Here is a 19390-nt window from a genome sequence, read left to right on the forward strand (position 1 = left end):
TCTCTCTCCTTACATGCTATACATGGTGAGTGGCAGAGAGAGGAGTATTGGGGCTTTGGATGGGGAATGAGCAGCAAATGCAACTGGCCAGCCCTAGGAATGGACTATGATCTTGTGTTTCCCTGTAAATGTCCCTTAGTAACAGGGAGTGCAGGAGGAAGGCACAGATAATCCAGTATAGGCTGGGAGCAGAAGGGCTTCCAGAGAGACCACTTGCCCAGGAGGCATCCGCTGCTCATTAATGTTCATTGACTGCAGACACCCCCCAAACACAAAATAGCAAAGGAAAGGGAATAAGAGAACGTAAGAACAGCCACACTGGGTCAGACCAAAGGTCCATCTAGCCCAGTACCCTGTCTTCAGACAGTGGCCAGTGCCAGGTGCCCCAGAGGGAATGAACAGAACAGGGAATCATCAAGTGATCCATCCCGTCGCCCATTCCCAGCTTATGGCAAACAGAGACTCGGGAGTGGGCAGGAGATAACCCTTCCAGGAAAAGCCAATGGGACTTTTGGCTTTGTTGACCCATCTTATCAAATTCTATAGCCAGGGAAAGTCCCTCTTCAATCCTATAGGGCAGCTCAACATCTTCCTCCCCACAGGAAGGGTCAATTCTATAGGACTTCAGAGTCATCTCTGAAGAACCTGGTTGGTTCTACAAATCTCTGCTGGCTTAGAATCATAGAATCATAGAATATCAGGATTGGAAGGGACCTCAGGAGGTCATCTAGTCCAACGCCCTGCTCAAAGCAGGACCAATCCCCAATTAAATCATCCCAGCCAGGGCTTCCCCTCGTCCGATTCTATAGGCCTTGTCTATAAAGGATGGGTCAGAAAAGGAGAGATAAAGGGAGGGAGGAGAGACTGTGGGAGTGTTCTTACCACTAACTTGTCCCGCAGGAACCTCATGTTGGGCACCCGATAGTTCACCTGGGGCAGCATGGCCTTCAGATCCTTCAATGTGATACTGCAAGACACACAAAGCAGGAGTCAGGCCTCAGAGAGGGACATGCGGGAGCCCAACTTCTCATGCAGGCTCAGGGCCTTCAGCTGGTCCCATGGGCTCGGGGCCTTGAGCAATTTCACTCCTGCCCTCCTCCCAGATGAATCTTCAGGAAAGCAAGGGCCTGTTTCTGTGAGAAAGAAGAGGGGTCAAGAGCTGCAGCCACTCCAGCCCCCATGGCTGCAGAGGTGGTTCATTCAACCTGTGTCTCCTGCAGGGAACTGAATTCTCAGTTCACTGAGCAGTTAGACACGGGGCTGGCCTCCAGACTGAGATCGCACTCAGGTGGTTCCAAAATTGAATCACTTCAGGTTGTGAAAAGAAAAGGAGGAATTGTGGCACCTTAGAGACTAACAAATTTATTTGAGCATAAGCTTTCGTGAGCTACAGCTCACTTCATCGGGTGAAACTCCCTAGTGTGGACACACTGAAGTGGTGTGGTTTGCGTGGCTGCAGTCCATGTCACATAGAACTGGCAGGTACGGAACAGGGTTTGTTCCTGAGCTAGCTGAACGCATGCAGAGCAGACATTTCATTCAGGAACATGCACCGATTCCAAATAAACAAAGGTGAGCCACTGTGAGAGGTGAAGTTCCAGGCACTGGAACTCAGAAATCGGTCAGACAGACTGGCTGAGCAAACCTAGGGATCTCCCATAGCTCATTTAAAAATATGAGTTACTTAATCTCCTCCTACTAAGGAGGGACTAAGGTATTTGTATTAGAATGACACCATCTACTGGGGACGGAGAGAAGGGCAGTTCAGAAACCTGGGAACTAAGACTGATACCTGGAAAGCAGGTCTGGTGAACAGACCAGTTGGGAAGATATTCGATCCCTCTGTCTGATTTTGGGCCGCACAGTTATTTTGCATAGTGCTCTTAAAAATACCAGCAGCCAGAGGGTCCTTGCTGCGTACTTGCCATGAGGGTTGTAGCCATAGAATCATAGAAAATAAGGGTTGGAAGAGACCTTAGAAGGTCATCTAGTCCAATCCCCTGCTCAAAACAGGACCAACCCCAACTAAATCATCCCAGCCAGGGCTTTGTCACGCTGGGCTTTAAAAACCTCTCAGGATAGAGTTTCCACCACCTCCCTAGGTAACCCATTCCAGTGCTTCACCACCTCCTAGGGAAACAGTGTTTCCTAATATCCAACCTAGACCTCCCCCACTGCAACTTGAGATCACTGCTCCTTGTTCTGTCATTTGCCACCACTGAGAACAGCCGAGCTCCATCCTCTTTGGAATCCGCCTTCAGGTAGGTGAAGGCTGCTATCAAATCCCCCCTAACTCTTCTCTTCTGCAGACTAAATAAGCCCAGTTCCCTCAGCCTCTCCTCATAAGTCATGTGCCCCAGCCCCCTAATAATTTTTGTTGCCCTCCACTGGACTCTCTTCAATTTGTCCACATCCTTTCTGTAGTGGGGGGACCAAAACTGGATGGAATACTCCAGATGTGGCCTCACCAGTGCCGAATAGAGGGGAATAATCACTTCCCTCGATCTGCTGGCAATGCTCCTACTAATGCAGACCAATATGCTGTTCACCTTCTTGGCCACAGGGTCACACCGTTGACTCATATCCAGCTTCTCGTCCACTGTAATCCCCAGGTCCTTTTCTGCAGAACTGCTGCTTAGCTAGTCAGTCCCCAGTCTGTAGCGGTGCATGGGATTTTTCCATCCTAAGTGCAGGACTCTGCACTTGTTCTTGTTGAACACATCAGATTTCTTTTGGCCCAATTCTCCAATTTGTCTACGTCACTCTGGACCCTATTCCTACCCTCCAGCATATCTGCCTCTCCCCAGAGCTTAGTGTCATCCACAAACTTGCTGAGGGTGCAGTCCATCCCATCATCTAGATCATTAATGAAGATGTTAAACAAAACCGGCCCCAGGACCGACCCCTGGGGCACTCCACTTAATACTGGCTGCAAACTAGACATTGAGCCGTTGATCACTACTCGTTGAGCCCGACGATCTAGCCAGCTTTCTATCCACCTTATAGTTCATTCATCTGATCCATACTTCTTTAACTTGCTGGCAAGAATACTGTGGGAGACCGTATCAAAAGCTTTGCTAAAGTCAAGATATATCACATCCACCGCTTTCCCCATATCCACAGAGCCAGTTATCTCATCATACAAGGCAATCAGGTTGGTCGGGCATGACTTGCCCTTGGTGAATGCATGTTGATTGTTCCTGATCACCTTCCTCTCCCTCAAGCGCTTCAAAATGAATTGCTTGAGGACTTGATTCATGATTTTTCCAGGGACTGAGGTGAGGCTGACTGGTCTGTAGTTTCCTGGATTCTTCTTCTTCCCTTTTTTAAAGATGGGCACTATATTTGACTTTTTTCCAATCGTCTGGGACCTCCCCCGATGGCCACGAGTTTTCAAAGATAATGGCCAATGGCTCTGCAATCACATCCGCCAACTCCCTCAGCACCCTCGGATGCATTGCACCTGGCCCCATGGATTTGTGTATGTCCAGTGTTTCTAAATAGTCCTTAACCTGTTCTTTCACCACGGAGGGCTGCTCACCTCCTCCCCATACTCTGCTGCCCAGTGCAGTAGTCTGGGAGCTGACCTTGTCTGTGAAGACTGAGGCAAAAAAAGCATTGAGTACTTCAGCTTTTTCCACATCATGTGTCACTAGGTTGCCTCCCTCATTCAGTAAGGGGTCCACACTTTCCCTGACCTTCTTCTTGTTGCTAACATACCTATAGAAACACTTCTTGTTCCCCTTCCCATCCCTTGCTAGCTGCAACTCCAGTTGTATTTTGGCCTTTCTGATTTCACTCCTGCATGGCCGAGCAATATTTTTATACTCCTTAGTCATCTGTCCAAGTTTCCACTTCTTGTAAGCTTCTTTTTTGTGTTTAAGCTCACCGAAGATTTCTCTGTTAAGCCAAGCTGGTCGCCTGCCATATTTGCTATTCTTTCTGCACACCAGGATGGTTTGTTCCTGCGCCCTCAATAAGGCTTCTTTAAAATACAGCCAGCTCTCCTGGACTCCTTTCCCCCTCATATTAGCCTCCCAGGGAATCCTGCCCATCAGTTCCCTGAGGGAGTCAAAGTCTGCTTTTCTGAAATCCAGGGTCTGTATTCTGCTGTTGTCCTTTCTTCCTTTTGTAAGGATCCTGAATGCGACCATCTCAGGGTCACTGCTGCCTAGGCTGCCACCCACTTACACTTCTGGAGGATCTGGAGGATGAGAATGATCTGGAGGATGGTGTAGATTGCACGCTCAGCAAATTTGCGGATGATACTAAACTGGGAGGAGTGGTAGATACGCTGGACGGGAGGGATAGGATACAGAGGGACCTAGACAAATTGGAGGATTGGGCCAAAAGAAATCTGATGAGGTTCAATAAGGATAAGTGCAGGGTCCTGCACTTAGGATGGAAGAATCCAATGCACCGCTACAGACTAGGGGCCGAATGGCTAGGCAGCAGTTCTGCGGAAAAGGACCTAGGGGTGACAGTGGATGAGAAGCTGGATATGAGTCAGCAGTGTGCCCTTGTTGCCAAGAAGGCCAATGGAATTTTGGGATGTATAAGTAGGGGCATAGCAAGCAGATCGAGGGACGTGATCGTTCCCCTCTATTCGACATTGGTGAGGCCTCATCTGGAGTACTGTGTCCAGTTTTGGGCCCCACACTACTAGAAGGATGTGGATAAATTGGAGAGAGTCCAGCGAAGGGCAACAAAAATTATTAGGGGTCTAGAACACATGACTTATGAGGAGAGGCTGAGGGAGCTGGGATTGTTTAGTCTGCAGAAGAGAAGAATGAGGGGGGATTTGATAGCTGCTTTCAACTACCTGAAAGGGGGTTCCAAAGAGGATGGCTCTAGACTGTTCTCAATGGTAGCAGATGACAGAACGAGGAGTAATGGTCTCAAGTTGCAGTGAGGGAGGTTTAGATTGGATATTAGGAAAAACTTTTTCACTATGAGGGTGGTGAAACACTGGAATGCGTTACCTAGGGAGGTGGTAGAATCTCCTTCCTTAGAGGTTTTTAAGGTCAGGCTTGACAAAGCCCTGGCTGGGATGATTTAACTGGGAATTGGTCCTGCTTTGAGCAGGGGGTTGGACTAGATGACCTTCTGGGGTCCCTTCCAACCCTGATATTCTATGATTCTATGATTGATTCTATGATTCCCCTATCAATTCTTCCCTGTTTGTGAGCAGCAGGTCAAGAGGAGCACGGCCCCTAGTTGGTTCCTCCAGCACGTGCACCAGGAAGTTGTCCCCAACACTCTCCAAAAACTTCCTGGATTGTCTGTGCACCGCTGTATTGCTCTCCCAGCAGATGTCAGGGTGACTGAAGTCCCCCATAAGAACCAGGGCCTGTGATCTGGAAACTTCTGTTAGTTGTCCGAAGAAAGCCTCATCTACCTCATCCTCGTGGTCTGTTGGTCTATAGCAGACACCCACCACAACATCACGCCACGAGAGAGCTCTTCTCTGAAAGACTAACATGTGTGTGACTTCAGCAAAAGAACCCCAAGTCAGCAAACTTTTAGAGATGGTGGGCCCGGATCCCCAGCCAGTGTAAATCAAGGCAGCTTTACTGACTTCACACAGTCCCACCCACTCATGGTTACGTGTGCCAGTGTGTATTTGTCTGCAGAACAAGAAGAGGAAGTGGGCCCAGCCCAGTCCTTCCAGTCCCAGGCCTTGCTGGGGATTTGGCTTGGAAGGGATGTGAGCAGAATCTAGCATGCTATTGTGCTTAGTTCTTCACTGGCTTTCTGTCATGCTTCTCGGGGCTAGGTATGGGCTGAATGACTGCAAGAGCTGATAAAAACAACAAGGAGTCTGGTGGCACCTTAATAGGGTGACCAGACAGCAAGTGTGAAAAATTGGGACGGGGGTGGGGGATAATAGGAGCCTATATAAGAAAAAGACCCAAAGATCAGGACTGTCCCAATAAAATCGGGACATCTGTTCACCCTCACCTTAAAGACTAACAGATTTATTTGGGCATAAGCTTTCATGGATAAAATACCACTTCTTCTTCTTCTTCTTCTTCTTCTTCTTCAGATGCATCTGAAGAATTGGTGTTTTACCCACCATTGGCCTGCTAAACCCAGAGTTCTGAGTTCAATCCTTGAGGGGGCCATTTAGGGATTGGGGCAAAAATTGGGGATTGGTCCGGCTTTGAGCAGGGGGTTGGACTAGATGACCTCCTGAGGTCCCTTCCAACCCTGATATTCTATGATTCTATGATAGTCTCTAAGGTGCCACAAGTTCTCCTTTTCTTCAAGCTATTTGGGTTTCAACAGAACCCAAATGCACAGCCCTGTGTGGCTTGAATCTACAGTTACCCAAGTCAGACAGCAGGTGGCAGCATGTTCTATTCCACTCCTGCTCCCTCCTCTCCCCCACCCCTCCCCACCCCCTTCTGCACTTGCTAGCCTAGTCTACAGCTGCTCATTGTGTTCTTTGGGATTTGAGGGAGGGCCCTGGGTGTAGTTTAGTAGCACGAGTTCTGATCTACACCAGAAAGGGTTCGCTGGTATAGCTACACCAGCAAACCCTCCAAGCACAGACGCAGCTTAGACCAGCAAAAGAGTTCCTTTCCTAGTAGAGATTATCTCAGATCCGTGAACAAAATAACCTGTCCCAGCAAAGGGACTCTTTTTTTGTGGGTATAACTGCATCTACCCTGGGGCTGTTGCTGGTGCAGCTGTGTCAAGTAGGGGAGTGATTTTTTTCACACTTCTCACCAACAGAGCTAGGCCAGCCAAACTTTTCCAAGTAGACTGGGCCTGAGACACCAAGAACCACATCACTTGATTCCGTGCTGGATGGGCCACAAGCCGTGACTTGGAGAGGTCCCTGGAAGGGCTGGGTATTGGTGTGTGACACCAGCGAAGGAAAGGCAGGCAGGAAAAGCTCAGCCGAGTTGCAGAGATGTGGGTCCTGATCCTGAGAAGTGCCAAGTGCCGTCCCCGCACGGGGACTCTGATCAGAGTTGTGGGTGCTCTGAGAGTTCAAAGACCAATCACTGACTGGGATACGGGTGCTCAGCACTGTTCAGGATCAGACCCCAAGCATTGCTTTGCTTTGCTTCAGCTGGCCTCACTGAATTTAACGTGATCAACTTCAACCGCCTTCAGCTCCGCGGCCAGCCTCTGCGCTGTGCTCGGGAACTCAAGGTAGAGCGGCATGGGGTGGGGATAGCACAGGGGGACTCCTGCTGTGTCTCAGAGACTCAGCCGTGCACCTTCCCAGTAGGCCTCCCAGGATCCCTGCCGTGGCATTAATACCGCTGTCATCTGGCACTTTGAATACGCTGTGCATCCCCCAATGGTGTACAAATTCCACCCTGTCGAGCTGGGCTGCTGTGTAAGCCCATTGCTGGTGTACCCGAGTGCTTTGTAGGACAATCCCAGTGGGATAACAAAATATGCCTCATCAAATCATCTCAGTGGGATTCTGCCAAGTGCCTGGTGCACGGAGGCATCCCTGAAGACTCCCGCAGTGCCGTCTCTTGGGAATAGTCCAGAAGGCCTTTCTCCCTTGCTGTGCTTCTATTTCAGACTTGAATATAGCACTCAGGTCCCCAGGGGACACACCCATGTTTTTGTAAAGCCGATTGCTCCTTCCACACTAGCCCCACTTCCTGTCCCATGTCCCATCATTTCCTGCCCTGGCCCCCTCCTCTTCCTGGATGGAACCCCCTCACTTCCTGTCCGATGTCCTGTTTACACAGAGCTGGCATGCGGCAGGGCAAAGAGGTCTGCTGGGCCCCGCCCCAGCAGCCGCGCCTTGTTAGCTAGCTGGACAGAAAGGGACCAAAATGCTGATTAAACAAAACATTTTAAATCCAGTTTTCTTTCCTCCTCCTTGCCCCCCCTTTCCCCCCTGTCCCATCTCCCAACTCCCCACAGCTTCTCAGAGAGACACTGTCTCATTTCCATCTTTTCCTTTTAGTCCTGTTTGGCTCCAGATTCCTTGAGAGCCTGTTCCAGTGGGATCCTGGCCTTGGCCGCGGCTCTGACAATGGGATCAAATTTCCCCCCTGCTTAAGGCCACAATATCTTACAACCTGAGCCTGTCAGACAACCAGCCCTCATCCCGCTGCCTTAGCATGCTCCAAGCTCCCAGTCGAGCCAGTGGAAGTTCGGAGAGCGCGAGGACTGCAGGATCAGGGCTTCTGCTGCTTTATCTCCTGAGGCTTTATCTCCCAGCCTGTGGGGACTGGGTGATGGGAAAGGAGCAGGCATGGCAGGGCTGTGTGGTGGGCAGAGAGTGGCAGAGAGCTGGACGACTGGGCAAGGCCTCATTTTTCCAGCCACCATGAAATGTTTGTCTCCTCTCCCCATCCTCTAAAGAGCTCAAGCATTTCTCAGCTCATGAAGGGGGTTTGCCAGCCTCAGGCCCTATCATGCCAGCTCCCTCCATCCTGCGCAGACCACCCTCCGGTGGCTGCCACAGAAAGTGTGGCAAACCCGGGCGAGAGGCAGATAGTCTTTGCAGTGACACCTGCTAGTATGAAAACGCCGAGGGTCATCAACCTTCCTGTCGTCCCTGCCTGTCTGCCTCACTCACCTGCCTTCTCTCGTCCTGTCCATCAAGTCAAACTGTTTCCGCAGCCACCTAGCAAGAGGATTGAGAAGAAACGGATCAGCCTGGAGCCGAGGGGTCCCAGCAGTGAGGCAGCTAGGAGCACGGTGCAGTTAACGCACATGCTGGGGTGATGGGGTCCGGCCTCTTCCGGAGGGGATTACACCTCAGGAAGGCGTTTCATCCCCTCATCAGCACCCCAGCCAGCTCTGGGGCCCGCATTCGTTCAGTGCTCTCCAGGATTACTGGGCACCCCAAAATGGGGATGAAGGAAAACCAAACTAGCGACCCTGTGTGCTCTTCACTTCCCTGAGTCCCACCTCACTCTGCAGTGCCCAGGGGTGGCTCGGATCTCCCGGCCCACCCAGCCAGGCTCTGGAGTGACGGGACAGAGGGATCCCCAGCCCCCCCAGCAGCCCAGCTCCCTGCCCATACCTTTCAATCTGTAGCGGCGTCTGGGCTTTCTGAGTGTCCGTCACCAGCCAGTTCAGGCCCGTCATCCACAGGTTGACGTCTTCCTCACAGAAGGCTGAGGAGGGAGAAGAGCAGAGTCCAGCAGTGGGAGGAGCGGGGCTAAGGGAAGTTCCCTCTCTGCACTTACACTAGAGATGGGGCCAGGCTGCAATGGTCTGCTCCCGGGCTGACCTCTCCCCGCAACTCGGGGGTGCGGGGATTGAGGGATCTGGCTGCTCCTCATCTCTAGCTGAGTTTAGACAATGCACCGAGATGGTGCTCTTCTTCGTACGGACAACAGCACCATTTCCATCCAGCTGGCTTCACCGTTGGCCAACTGGGAACAGGTACCGACTTCTATTTTTCACGGTGGGTGCTCCACACACGTGCTGCCCTGAGGCCCTGCCCCCCAGTCCGCCCCTCCCTGAGGCCCCGCCCTCATTCCACCTCTTCCCGCCCCCACTCTGCCCCCTCCCCCAGGCCCCCCGCCGGCTCACTGCTCTCCGCTCTCCCCCTAGAGTCTCCCAAACAGGGCTGGTGGGCGCTGAGCCCCCGCTATTTTTCCCCATCGGTGGTGGAGCCCCAGAGCACCCCTGGAGTTGGCGCCTGTGCCAATGGGCCAAATTCACCCTGAGAGTGGCATTCCATCAGGGATGGCCCTCGCTGCGAGTGGGGTCTGGGTGGGGCGCTGTGTCAGGGAGGAGGGATGCTGGGAGAAAGGACTGCTGGAGGGAGATGGTGACAACCTGACCTGTCTTCTCCCTGCTAAGAGGCTTCATGGCCCTCTTCCCCCAGCCCGTGTGTCCACGTCCTGGTTTCCACCACAGCTGACTCCCACCCTCTCCCCTGGGCCAGGACAGAGCTTGGGTGGGTGGGAAAGCTGGTGAGGCCGCCTCATCCATGAAACCTTAACAGCCCTAGGAAGAAATGGGGAAGGGAAAGAATCAAGATTAGACCCTCCCTGCCCGTTGTCACCCTCCATCACCCAGCACTGACCAGCAACACTGAGTGTCCGGAGCCTGAAATCCGGGCCATACAGCATGATGAAACACATGGCGGAGTCCAGTTTCCGAGCATCTTCTGGATATCGTTCAAAATCCCGGGAATTCTTCCCTGGGCGGATCTCTTTTATCTCCCGAATGTCGACTAGAGGAGAAAGAGATGGACACGTGACCCTTTCCCAGAAGCCCATCCTCGTTTTCACTCTTCCATGCCCAGAGCCGCAGCTGCTGTTGTGCAGTGTAGTGATTAATAATGACATATTCCGGCAGTACCTTTTAGCTGGATTGTGTGCATGAAAATAACTCCGGGCCTCACTGAAATGCAGCCACCTCTGGGGTGGAACACAGCAGCTGCTTAACTACATGCAGCAGCTTCAGACAGGACGTGAGGAAGAATCATGTTTCCAATCAAATGCTTAGGAGGAATTTGGGGAGGCAGAATGCATCCAGTCAGAGATATCATTTCTACTCTTGTGAAAAGTGCCATGTGATCAGTTATAACCCCAAGCAGCCAGGACTGCAAGCTTATCTGACGTGCACTCAGTGGCACGGCACCCTCGAGCATGTCACTGGGGCTTTCGGGTCTATGCCATCTCAGAAGGAAGCAGGTTGTTGCATGACCACTTTCTGCAACACATAGGTTTTCCTTGTGGGTCAGCTCTGCAAGCAGATTCGCAGTGGAGCTCTGCAGCATTGTTTATGTATTGTGAGCCTTGGAAGGATTCTGGTTTTACTAGTCAATGTTGATTTCACTGCACACAGACAAACCAATAACAAATCTTTCCACTGATAATAACTGAAATTGACAGCTAGGCAAAGTATGAAAAATGCGGTGTGAGAACTTATTAGAGTTTGCTTTTAGGGTATTTGCTTTGTATGCTTTGACGTAATGCAGCCAGTTTGTGTGTGAACGATTATACAGCTTTAATTTTTTGAATCTCAGCCTCTACTGTCATAACTAATTATTGTCTGACCCATCCCGATAATTTCCCCCACTGTGAAAATTTATATTGATACAACTAAAACAATGCTTAAAAACCCTTAATTTTGTGCTGTTGTGAACAATTAAATTGATAAGCATTTTTAAAAATGCTTAAAAATGAATATTATCCCTCAAAAGGACATATTAAAAAATCAAATTCTGGCAAGCCCAGGTTTTGTAAATATGTATGTAAACAAACAAGAGAGCAGAGGGCAGAGCCCCAGCGCTCAGAAGCAACCCTACAATAACAAACTAAGAGGAAAATAGTTTCAGGTTTCCAACGGGGCTGCAATTCAAAGACTAGAAAGTTATTTTAAAGAGTGCTGGGCAAAGGCCTGGTAACTTTATTTAGGCAAAGCTCTCTCTGAGGGCTGTGGGAGTTTTGCCTGAGTAAAGACTGAGGGGGAAATTCACCCCTGGTCGGCGGCCCAGAACAAAGCCTAGTCAAGTTCATACCCCAGTAGGGCTGGAGAAGGAATCAAGCAGTGCCCTGCTGCACGGGCTGGCTTTCATTCGGCGAGAGAGGACAGCTAAGCCACTGTGTATGACCGGGCTCTCCTTGCATGGTGGGATTCTCGAATGGTGAAAGCCACAAGAATGGAGTTTGCAGATCAACCAGCGTCACTGCTGGGGGAGCTGCGTACTGGCCAGACGTGTCTCAGCCATGGAGTCAGAATGAACCGAGCCCATGGGTATGTGACACAGCCCTGCCCAGGCAGGTGTATTATACCCATGTCTGGTCATTGTCTTGATATTGCACCCAAAGGGCTCCTGTGGGGTCTCTGCCAAAGCTAAGCACTAGCTGGTTCTCATGGGTATTGTGAGGTGTTTGTACAGGAAACCATTTTAGAGTCATGTAACATGTAGTCTATTATGCTCCCAAACTGCTGGAGGTAAAACATGCCATCCCAGGCAGGATGAGTCTCAGAGCTGAGTAACTCAACACTGAGAATAATCGACTAGTCCTGGGTTTGTGATCTGGATCAGGTGCAGGCTGGAGCATCCACAAGACGAAAGGAGCCCTGGACTCTGAATAGGGGACCTTCAGGGGTGAACCGAAGTTACCAAATTGCCTTGACTATGAAACGAGACAAAAGTCTGGATCTGTGTAAGAGGAGAAAGGGCACGAGATGTTCTCCATTACAGAAGTGGCTCTACCCGCAGGAAAGGCGGATCCCAGAGCTCAGGGCTGGACAAACGCAGCAAGGACTGACCATTGGGTGAGAAACACCTTCTCAGATGGCAAAGGAACCGCTTAATAAGTACGGGGTCTAGACTGTTTTATATTTTTCTTTTATCTGTCATCATATGTTGCCAAATCCTTATCGGGGCAAAGGAAGCTCCCTAAAAGTCAGGAGGGCCACCACTGCTTGAACCATGGCCCCCCCCATGCTGCCCCTTCCCCCCAAGACCCCTCCCACACGGCCCTTCCCCTGAGGCCCCGCCCCCTGCTGCCCCTTCCCTGAGGCTCCTCCCCTGCCGCCCCTTCCCCTGAGGCCCCTCCCACACGGCCCTTCCCCTGCGGCCCCGCCCCCTACTGCCCCTTCCCCGAGGCCCCTCCCCTGCTGCCCTTTCCCCTGAGGCCCCAAACACTGCTGCTTCTTCCCACCAAGGCCCCGCCCTCACGCCTCCTTTTTCCCCCAAGATCCCCACCCCCCACTCGCTCTTCTCCGCCCTCTCCCCCTGTCGCTTGCCTTTATGCCCGGTAAAAAGTGGGCAGGCATAGCCCCCTGGCCCTCCTGTTCCAGCACCCCATATCCTTATATTTGCTTTTATTTAAATATTTATCTCAAGCTCGGGCAAATAAACTTCACTTTGGTTTTACTATAGACATGTCTAAGTGCCTTATGCTAAAGAGTGTGTTGAACGGAGGTGACCCCAGTGATTGGGGGGGGCACGGCTTCCCCAGAGGCAGCAGCTCGTTGGGCAGTGTGGGTGTCCAGAAGCCCCGGGACTGGGTACTCGAGTGTAACCAAGCAGGGTGTGTAAATTGCTAGGCTCTACTGGGGAAGAGGGGGGCTTGCGATAGCCCTTGTGTTGCCAGCAGCCGGCCCATTCGCCTGGCACAGACCGGGCTCCCTCACACCGTAAGCGGGTGGCTGATGATTCACCCCGGACACCTCGATTCACCCCCAGAAATGTCACAGGCATCTCAGATGGACGGGAAGGCGGGCTAGTGCTTTACCAGCCTCATCAATAGGGAAACAAGAGGAAAGCCGCCCTACTCCACTCCCAGGCCCACTCTCGAATGGGGACAAGATCACCAGACCCCTGCCCACCGTTCAGTCTCTTTCCAAACAACATCCTGGGGGCCCCACTGCCAGGGCAGGTCTCCAGCCACTCAGAGCCTGTCAGCTGCTGATCTGGGGCCACCAGGTGCCTTCCAAAGGGATCGACTGGCATGGACAGAAGACACGAGGAGGCAGGGCTGAGAGCAGAGGTTGGGAAATAGATTCAGAGCCTGATCCAGGGCAGGGTGCATCCAACTGGGTAGTAAGAAGTGAATCCTCAGTTCTCTGGGAGTAGGGTGCAGGCCTTTCTGCCATGGTTTTCACACATGCCACAAGGCTCCTGGCCATACCATGGAGAAGTGCTGTGATCGGCTGGGCCGAGCGCCAGGCAGGGGTTATGGAACCCCGTGGCCAGTCTCCACCATACGCACATTCACCTTCTCACCCCCTGCCATGCAAAACAGACTGGGAGTGTGGGAGGGACACTGGGCGAGGGGCAGGAGCCAGTGGGATTTTGGCTTATGGAGACACTGGGAAATGGAGCGAGAATGGATGAGACGCTGCACAGGGAACTGGGCTGAGGTGGGGTCATACCAGGAACAGGGGTAGAAGTCACGGAGAGCTGATTGCTTCCTGCCCTGAACCTTGGGTCCCCATTCACACCTGGGCTGAGGGGGGTCAAAAGACTGGCACTCATGCTGGCCAGTGTGAATGAGACACAGGGTGTGGGGCAGAGGGGACTGAAGCCCAGGACCATGGGTAGGGGGCAGAGGAGTCTGACAGGGATATGGGCACCCCTGTGTCGGGGGATGTGACAGAGGAGGCTGACAGGTGTGCAGGCACTGGGAGCCCCTGTGCCAGGGGGATGGAAAAGACAAGGCTGACGGGGGGGGAGGGGGCAGGCACCTCTGTCCCAGGGGGATGGGATGGAGAAGGCTGACAGGTGTGCAGGCACTGGGCATCCCTATGCCCAGGGATGGGACGGAGGAGGCTGATGGGGTGGTGGGCACTGGGCACCCTGTGCTGGGGGGATGGGATGGAGGATGCTGGCAGGAGTGCAGGCATTGGGCACCCCTGTGCTAGGGGGATGGGACGGAGGAGGCTGATGGTGGTGCGGGCACTGGGCCCCCCCGCTGCAGGTGCCAGGAAGGAAGATGCCAGCCTTGGAGCCAGAGCAGCTCCTCCCAGCTCCATTGGCACTGGTGTCTCTCTCTGGCTGGTAAACAGCTCCCAGAGGTCAGGCCTCCTTCGCTAGCAGTCGGGTTACCCGGGTAACACCAGAACGCTGTCAGGAAACCGACAACATCACCCGCATCGGCTGCCAAATCTGATGCTGGCAGCACAGCCGAGGCGAAGAAATCTGCCAGCGGGTCTGGAGAGACACCAGGGTCCGCAGGGGCTGCACAGAGCTGGGGACCAGGGGTCTCAGGATGGGCTGGACAGAGCAGCCCCCTAGGACACTCTGTCCTGCCCCCCATGGAGATGCAGAGGTGGTTTCCCTGTGCAGAGTGCAAGGGGCTATGTCCTGGCTGGGTAACCTGCGCCCACAGAGAAAGGGTCAGACCCCTGCTTAGCTCTCCTGGAGGCATGCCAGGGTGTCAGCAGGGTTTACAGGGCCGGGGTGAGCTGTAGAAACCATTCCCTCTGATAAGGCCAACGCCCCCTTCCCTGTGATCCAGTCCGCTTCCCTCTCCCTGGATTGAGTGTCTGATCCCTTTCACCAACTGCCCGTGAAATAACTTCTTCCTCCGGTGCCCCCACACTGCTTTCCTACGCTCCTGGCAGCGAGACCTTGCTCTGACGTCCCACTCATGTCAGGCAGGTGGCCCAGAAGGACTGGCTGATGTGTCTGAGTGGGGACAGCAGGAATCCAGAGGCTCAGGTAGTGGATAAGAGAGCGGGGCGTGTGTATGTGGGAGACCTCAGCCCAACCTCCTGTCCTCTGCAGCCTCCATTTCTAGATCTCTAGATGGCCCCCTCTCTACAGACCTCAGAAGATTCCTCTGGGAGGTGAGGATAGGGTGAAATCAGGGAGCTCTGGGAGGGAAGGTATCCTGGGGTACCCCCCTTCCCTTGGCATTCTGACATTTGCTGGAACAGAGAGCCCCCTTGTGAGGCCTCGAATGGAAAATCGGTTTTCCACTGACACTATTGATCGGCACTGGCAGAGGATCCAGCCGTGCCTCTGCAAGGAAACAGGTTAGAAGCTTCTTTCACAAAGGGAAAGCGCAGGTCTCCAGCAGCCCTGTGACAGGCCCTGTGTGAGCTCATCAGAGCTGGCAGGCCGCCACGGGGGTCACTCAGTCTAATTCTAGTAACTCCTGAAACTGGACTTTGACCCACTGAATGTTGGCTGTGGGCACTAGGTCCCACCTAGGGGAGACCAACAGTAGCGATTGGCTCTCTCTCCTGCCGTCTGAGTTTGTGCTACACACTGGCAAAATGAATTGGGAGAATCTGGGAATTGCATTTAATGTCTCCTTGTTCAGAGACTCATAATTCAGGAAGCCTGGTCTCGGTCGCTTCAAATTGTGCACAACAGCTCTACTACGAGCCCAGATCTGACCTGTCAGGTTTGAGGTCACTAGATCTTTTCTGTAGATTGTAGAGGTGGAAAGGCAAAACCGTCTTTATATCATGGAAACTCAGTTGCAGTCTTAATTATGGAGTGACTGTTGTTCCTCCCTAGTACACAGGGATCGCTTCGCCCACTGCTGAAATGCAGCCAGCTCTGGAGTGGAGCCCAGCAATTCCTGAGCAGCGCACAGGAACACGACGCAATGGTTTAGGGCACGAAGGGAAGGAGGATCCCACATGCAGTAGGAACTGCACCGAAGTCGGCGGAATGTTGTTACCTGAGTTGGCTTGTGCACAGGACACCCAGCTTAGCACCTCCAGCCGCTTGCAGAAAGTGCCAGGGGATCTGCAATGGCCACCTCGCCCCTGAAAGGCATCATCTGACACCGGGGAGCTGGGGTCATCGCTGACTTGAAGAAGAGAGTGCCCCCTACTGAGTCAGCCACCCCAATCCCTGCAGCACAGCACCCCTAGTTCTGACTGATGGGGGAGAGAGCCCCGTCATGCATCACCATCACCCCTTCCTGCAATGCAGCATCCCCTGACACTGTGCTACCTTCGCTGTTTACGGAGTCCCGACACCACTTCCTGCACATATGGGAATTTTACAGGGCACAGCCTTCCCTTCCCTTTGCCTCCATCGGCCTCCTTATTGCCACATAGGTCACCTTTGAACAAGGAAGTCACTCTCTCTGCTAATCAGTTTCACTTAGGATGACAACAGATGAAGTAAGCAGCAACTGTGTGGGAGCAGATAGCCCTGCGTAATCTGCCCTTGCTATGCCCTGCCCTGTGGTGGGACCAGGGGGATTCTCACCTTCCCCATTGGCATGTGACGTTCATCTCGATATCTCTGATTTCCCCCATCTGTTTCCTCTCCTCTGCCTTATCCAGCCCTCTTCCTCTTTCCCTGACCCCCTTGTTCTCACTCCTTTCCTCTCTCTTTTCTTATTTCGTATGGAGCTTTCTCTCGGTTATTTCTCCAGGTCTAGCCAGGGCAGGGGAAAAGTGCCACATTCACACACTTGGGGCATGAAGTCTCGTGCTTATCTGCAGAGCAGGTACAGCGCAGCCAGTGGCAAAGCCAAGTCTCCCCCCGCCCCCTGCTCTCCTAATGCATCCCCGCCCTGCCTCGATGGACCAACTCAAGGGCTGAGGGGGAAGTTCAGTCTCTGTGCTCCAGTCAAGTCTTGGCCTGTGGATGAGGTTGCTAAGAAAGGGGCTAATGAGTGCCAGTGGAGGTAGTAGGTTTTGCTTAATGCGTGTGCTTAGAATGGACTGAGATCAGCCAAACTCATTTCATACAGGCCAAGAAACAGCCAACACTGCTGGCGACGATTTTCACCATGGGTTGAATCCGAACTGGTGACCTAGAGGTAAAAGGCCCTATGCCCCTTTACAGCCCACAGGACACCCAGATTCACCCCAGCTTTCCCTGTTTTGTTTTTCAGATCTACTCTCCACGTACCCAAATAATCCATCCCATAACCCTCTTCACATTGTTGTCCCACATACTAGCTGTCCCCTTCCAGCGCAGGAGGAGTGGGTAGGACTTCCTATGGAGCTCCTCAAAGTTACTCCCTAATTGGCCAGAGGAGTCAACATCTTTCTGAGATGCCCAGACTGGGAGCGGTATCCCGGCTAGGCCACATCCTTCCCCTCGATATTACGACATCCTGGGTACACGGACATTGGAGTTGGCATTTCCAGTGTGGCTAGACACAAAAATAGGCACTGGGGTAGACACTAAAAATAGCCCTGTAGCCACGGCTGCATGGGCGGCGGGACAGCTAGCTGCTGCGAGTATACAAGGTTTCAGATGGGACGGGGCCCATGCAGCTGCAGCTACCTTGGTATTTTTTAGCAACTTCTACCTGAGCTGGAAATGCCACCTCCAGCTTCGATGGGACCATATTCCATGCCATTCCAGGCCCCGTCACTGGCTCAGAGCTATAGAGGGAGTTAGTGACGGAGCTGGGATCAGAACTGCGGAGTTCCTGGCGGGTGGGATAACGAGGCAGCATGCAGAAATGCAAGGCAGCATCCCGTCCCCCTGCTCTGCAGAATAGGAGCTGACAGCACAGTCAGAAATGAATCCTGCAGCTTGCTGCCCTCACTCTGTGCTTTTCCTCTCCTAGGAGACACCCAGACAGCCCATTTCCCCGACTCTATTCTGGGATGGTTCAGGAAACAACTGAACACAAACAAAGAGCAAGGCTTGGGGGAAAGGACGGGCTTGGCTAACAGAGGGTATAGAAACACATAGCGCAGCACACATGGAATATGGTCAGTTATTAAAAGAACTGAAACCAACCCTTCCTCCCTCATAATTTCTCCTGGGGGAGGGAAAGACAAAAGACCTACAGGGGACAGATGTTAGTCATGTTGTGCAATGCACTTCTGGAAGGCCCTCAAAGGCTCTGTAACGTAAGAACCGGAACAGACTAGGCCGGAGTAGAATAGGATTGATTGATGAACTCAGGACTGGGAGAAAGGAAGGTCTTCGATGCTGAGGGGGAAAGATCCTTCACTGCTCTTCCGGCTGTATGGAATAGGAAAGAAACACTCCTCAACCTCAAGTGACCCTGGCCAAGAAAGAATAACGAAGAAAACACAGAAAACGTACAGCCTCTGAGGAATGATCAGTTCTAACTATAAAATGGTCCGGAGTTACTCTACAGTGGGTCGGTGGCTCTGTAAATCACCTTGCACACCCCTCAGCATGCCCAAAGGAGGACTTCGTACTTGTCCACTCTGTAGTCTTTAGAGCCCCAGACCTGTACCCAAGTCTCCTGGCACTCCTCGTTCAGAGCTTTATTTCTCCTCGGTGCTGTAACAGCGCCTTGGTCATGGGACTCTGATTCTTTTCTGGGTCTAGCAGAGTGACATGCCTCCACATGAGGCAGGGAGTTCCACAGTGGCTTGAGAAAGTACCTCCTTTCATCCTAGTTGCTGAGTTCTTGTAATGCTGGGATGGGATAAATAGAGGCCTCCAACCAGCTTTCTCTGCACTGTGCACTATCATAACAGCGCATCTCATAGCTCGTCTTATTTGCCTGCTCTCTCTAAAGAGGAATGCTCCTCTGGGCCAATCTGAGCTCATCTTTTAATTGAAGACGTCTGCCCAAAGGTGGCAATTTAAAACCACAGGGTGTTTCTCTCTCAGTGCACTCTTATTATCCTCTCTATATAAAGACGCAGACCGTGGGTCAGTAGGGTGGGGTTTCCGTGCTGGGCTCTTTCTCAGCATTTCAGAGACAGCATTTCCAGCTGTTACTTTTGCAGCACTGGCTCAAAGGGTGCCTCGAGGTGTGCCAGTCCAGGGTGGGTGCAGCCAGTAAGGGGCATTGATCGGTGCTGTAATGGTTGTACAAAGGCACGTGTTGGAAATTCTGTGCTCTAAGGACCTCTGTGTGCATGAAGCCCAGCCCTGTAAGATACACTGTTCTACCCTTCATTTGTGTCTGGTGCCAGTGGCTAAGAAAGATTGGTCTTTCGTGATTATACGTTCCATTCTGTTTGACACAGGCAATGACCAGGCACTCGAAAAAAGAGCAGGAATAGTAGAGAT

General features: G+C 52.4%; 1 protein-coding gene across 1 annotated transcript in view; it reads right to left on the minus strand.

Moving 5' to 3' along the window:
* Positions 1–19390, minus strand: part of LOC140906297 (1-phosphatidylinositol 4,5-bisphosphate phosphodiesterase gamma-1) — a 79251-nt gene that overhangs the window by 32842 nt on the left and 27019 nt on the right. Inside the window, exons 2-5 of the mRNA XM_078851402.1 lie at positions 10025–10174; positions 9011–9104; positions 8561–8608; positions 883–967 (exon numbers count right to left, since the gene is read on the minus strand). Of these exons, the coding sequence (XP_078707528.1) occupies positions 883–967; positions 8561–8608; positions 9011–9104; positions 10025–10174 (377 nt within the window). The remainder of the gene's footprint in view (positions 1–882; positions 968–8560; positions 8609–9010; positions 9105–10024; positions 10175–19390) is intronic.

This window comes from Lepidochelys kempii, chromosome 2 (genome assembly GCF_965140285.1).
Source record: "Lepidochelys kempii isolate rLepKem1 chromosome 2, rLepKem1.hap1, whole genome shotgun sequence".
In the NCBI taxonomy this organism is placed as follows: Eukaryota; Metazoa; Chordata; order Testudines; family Cheloniidae; genus Lepidochelys; species Lepidochelys kempii.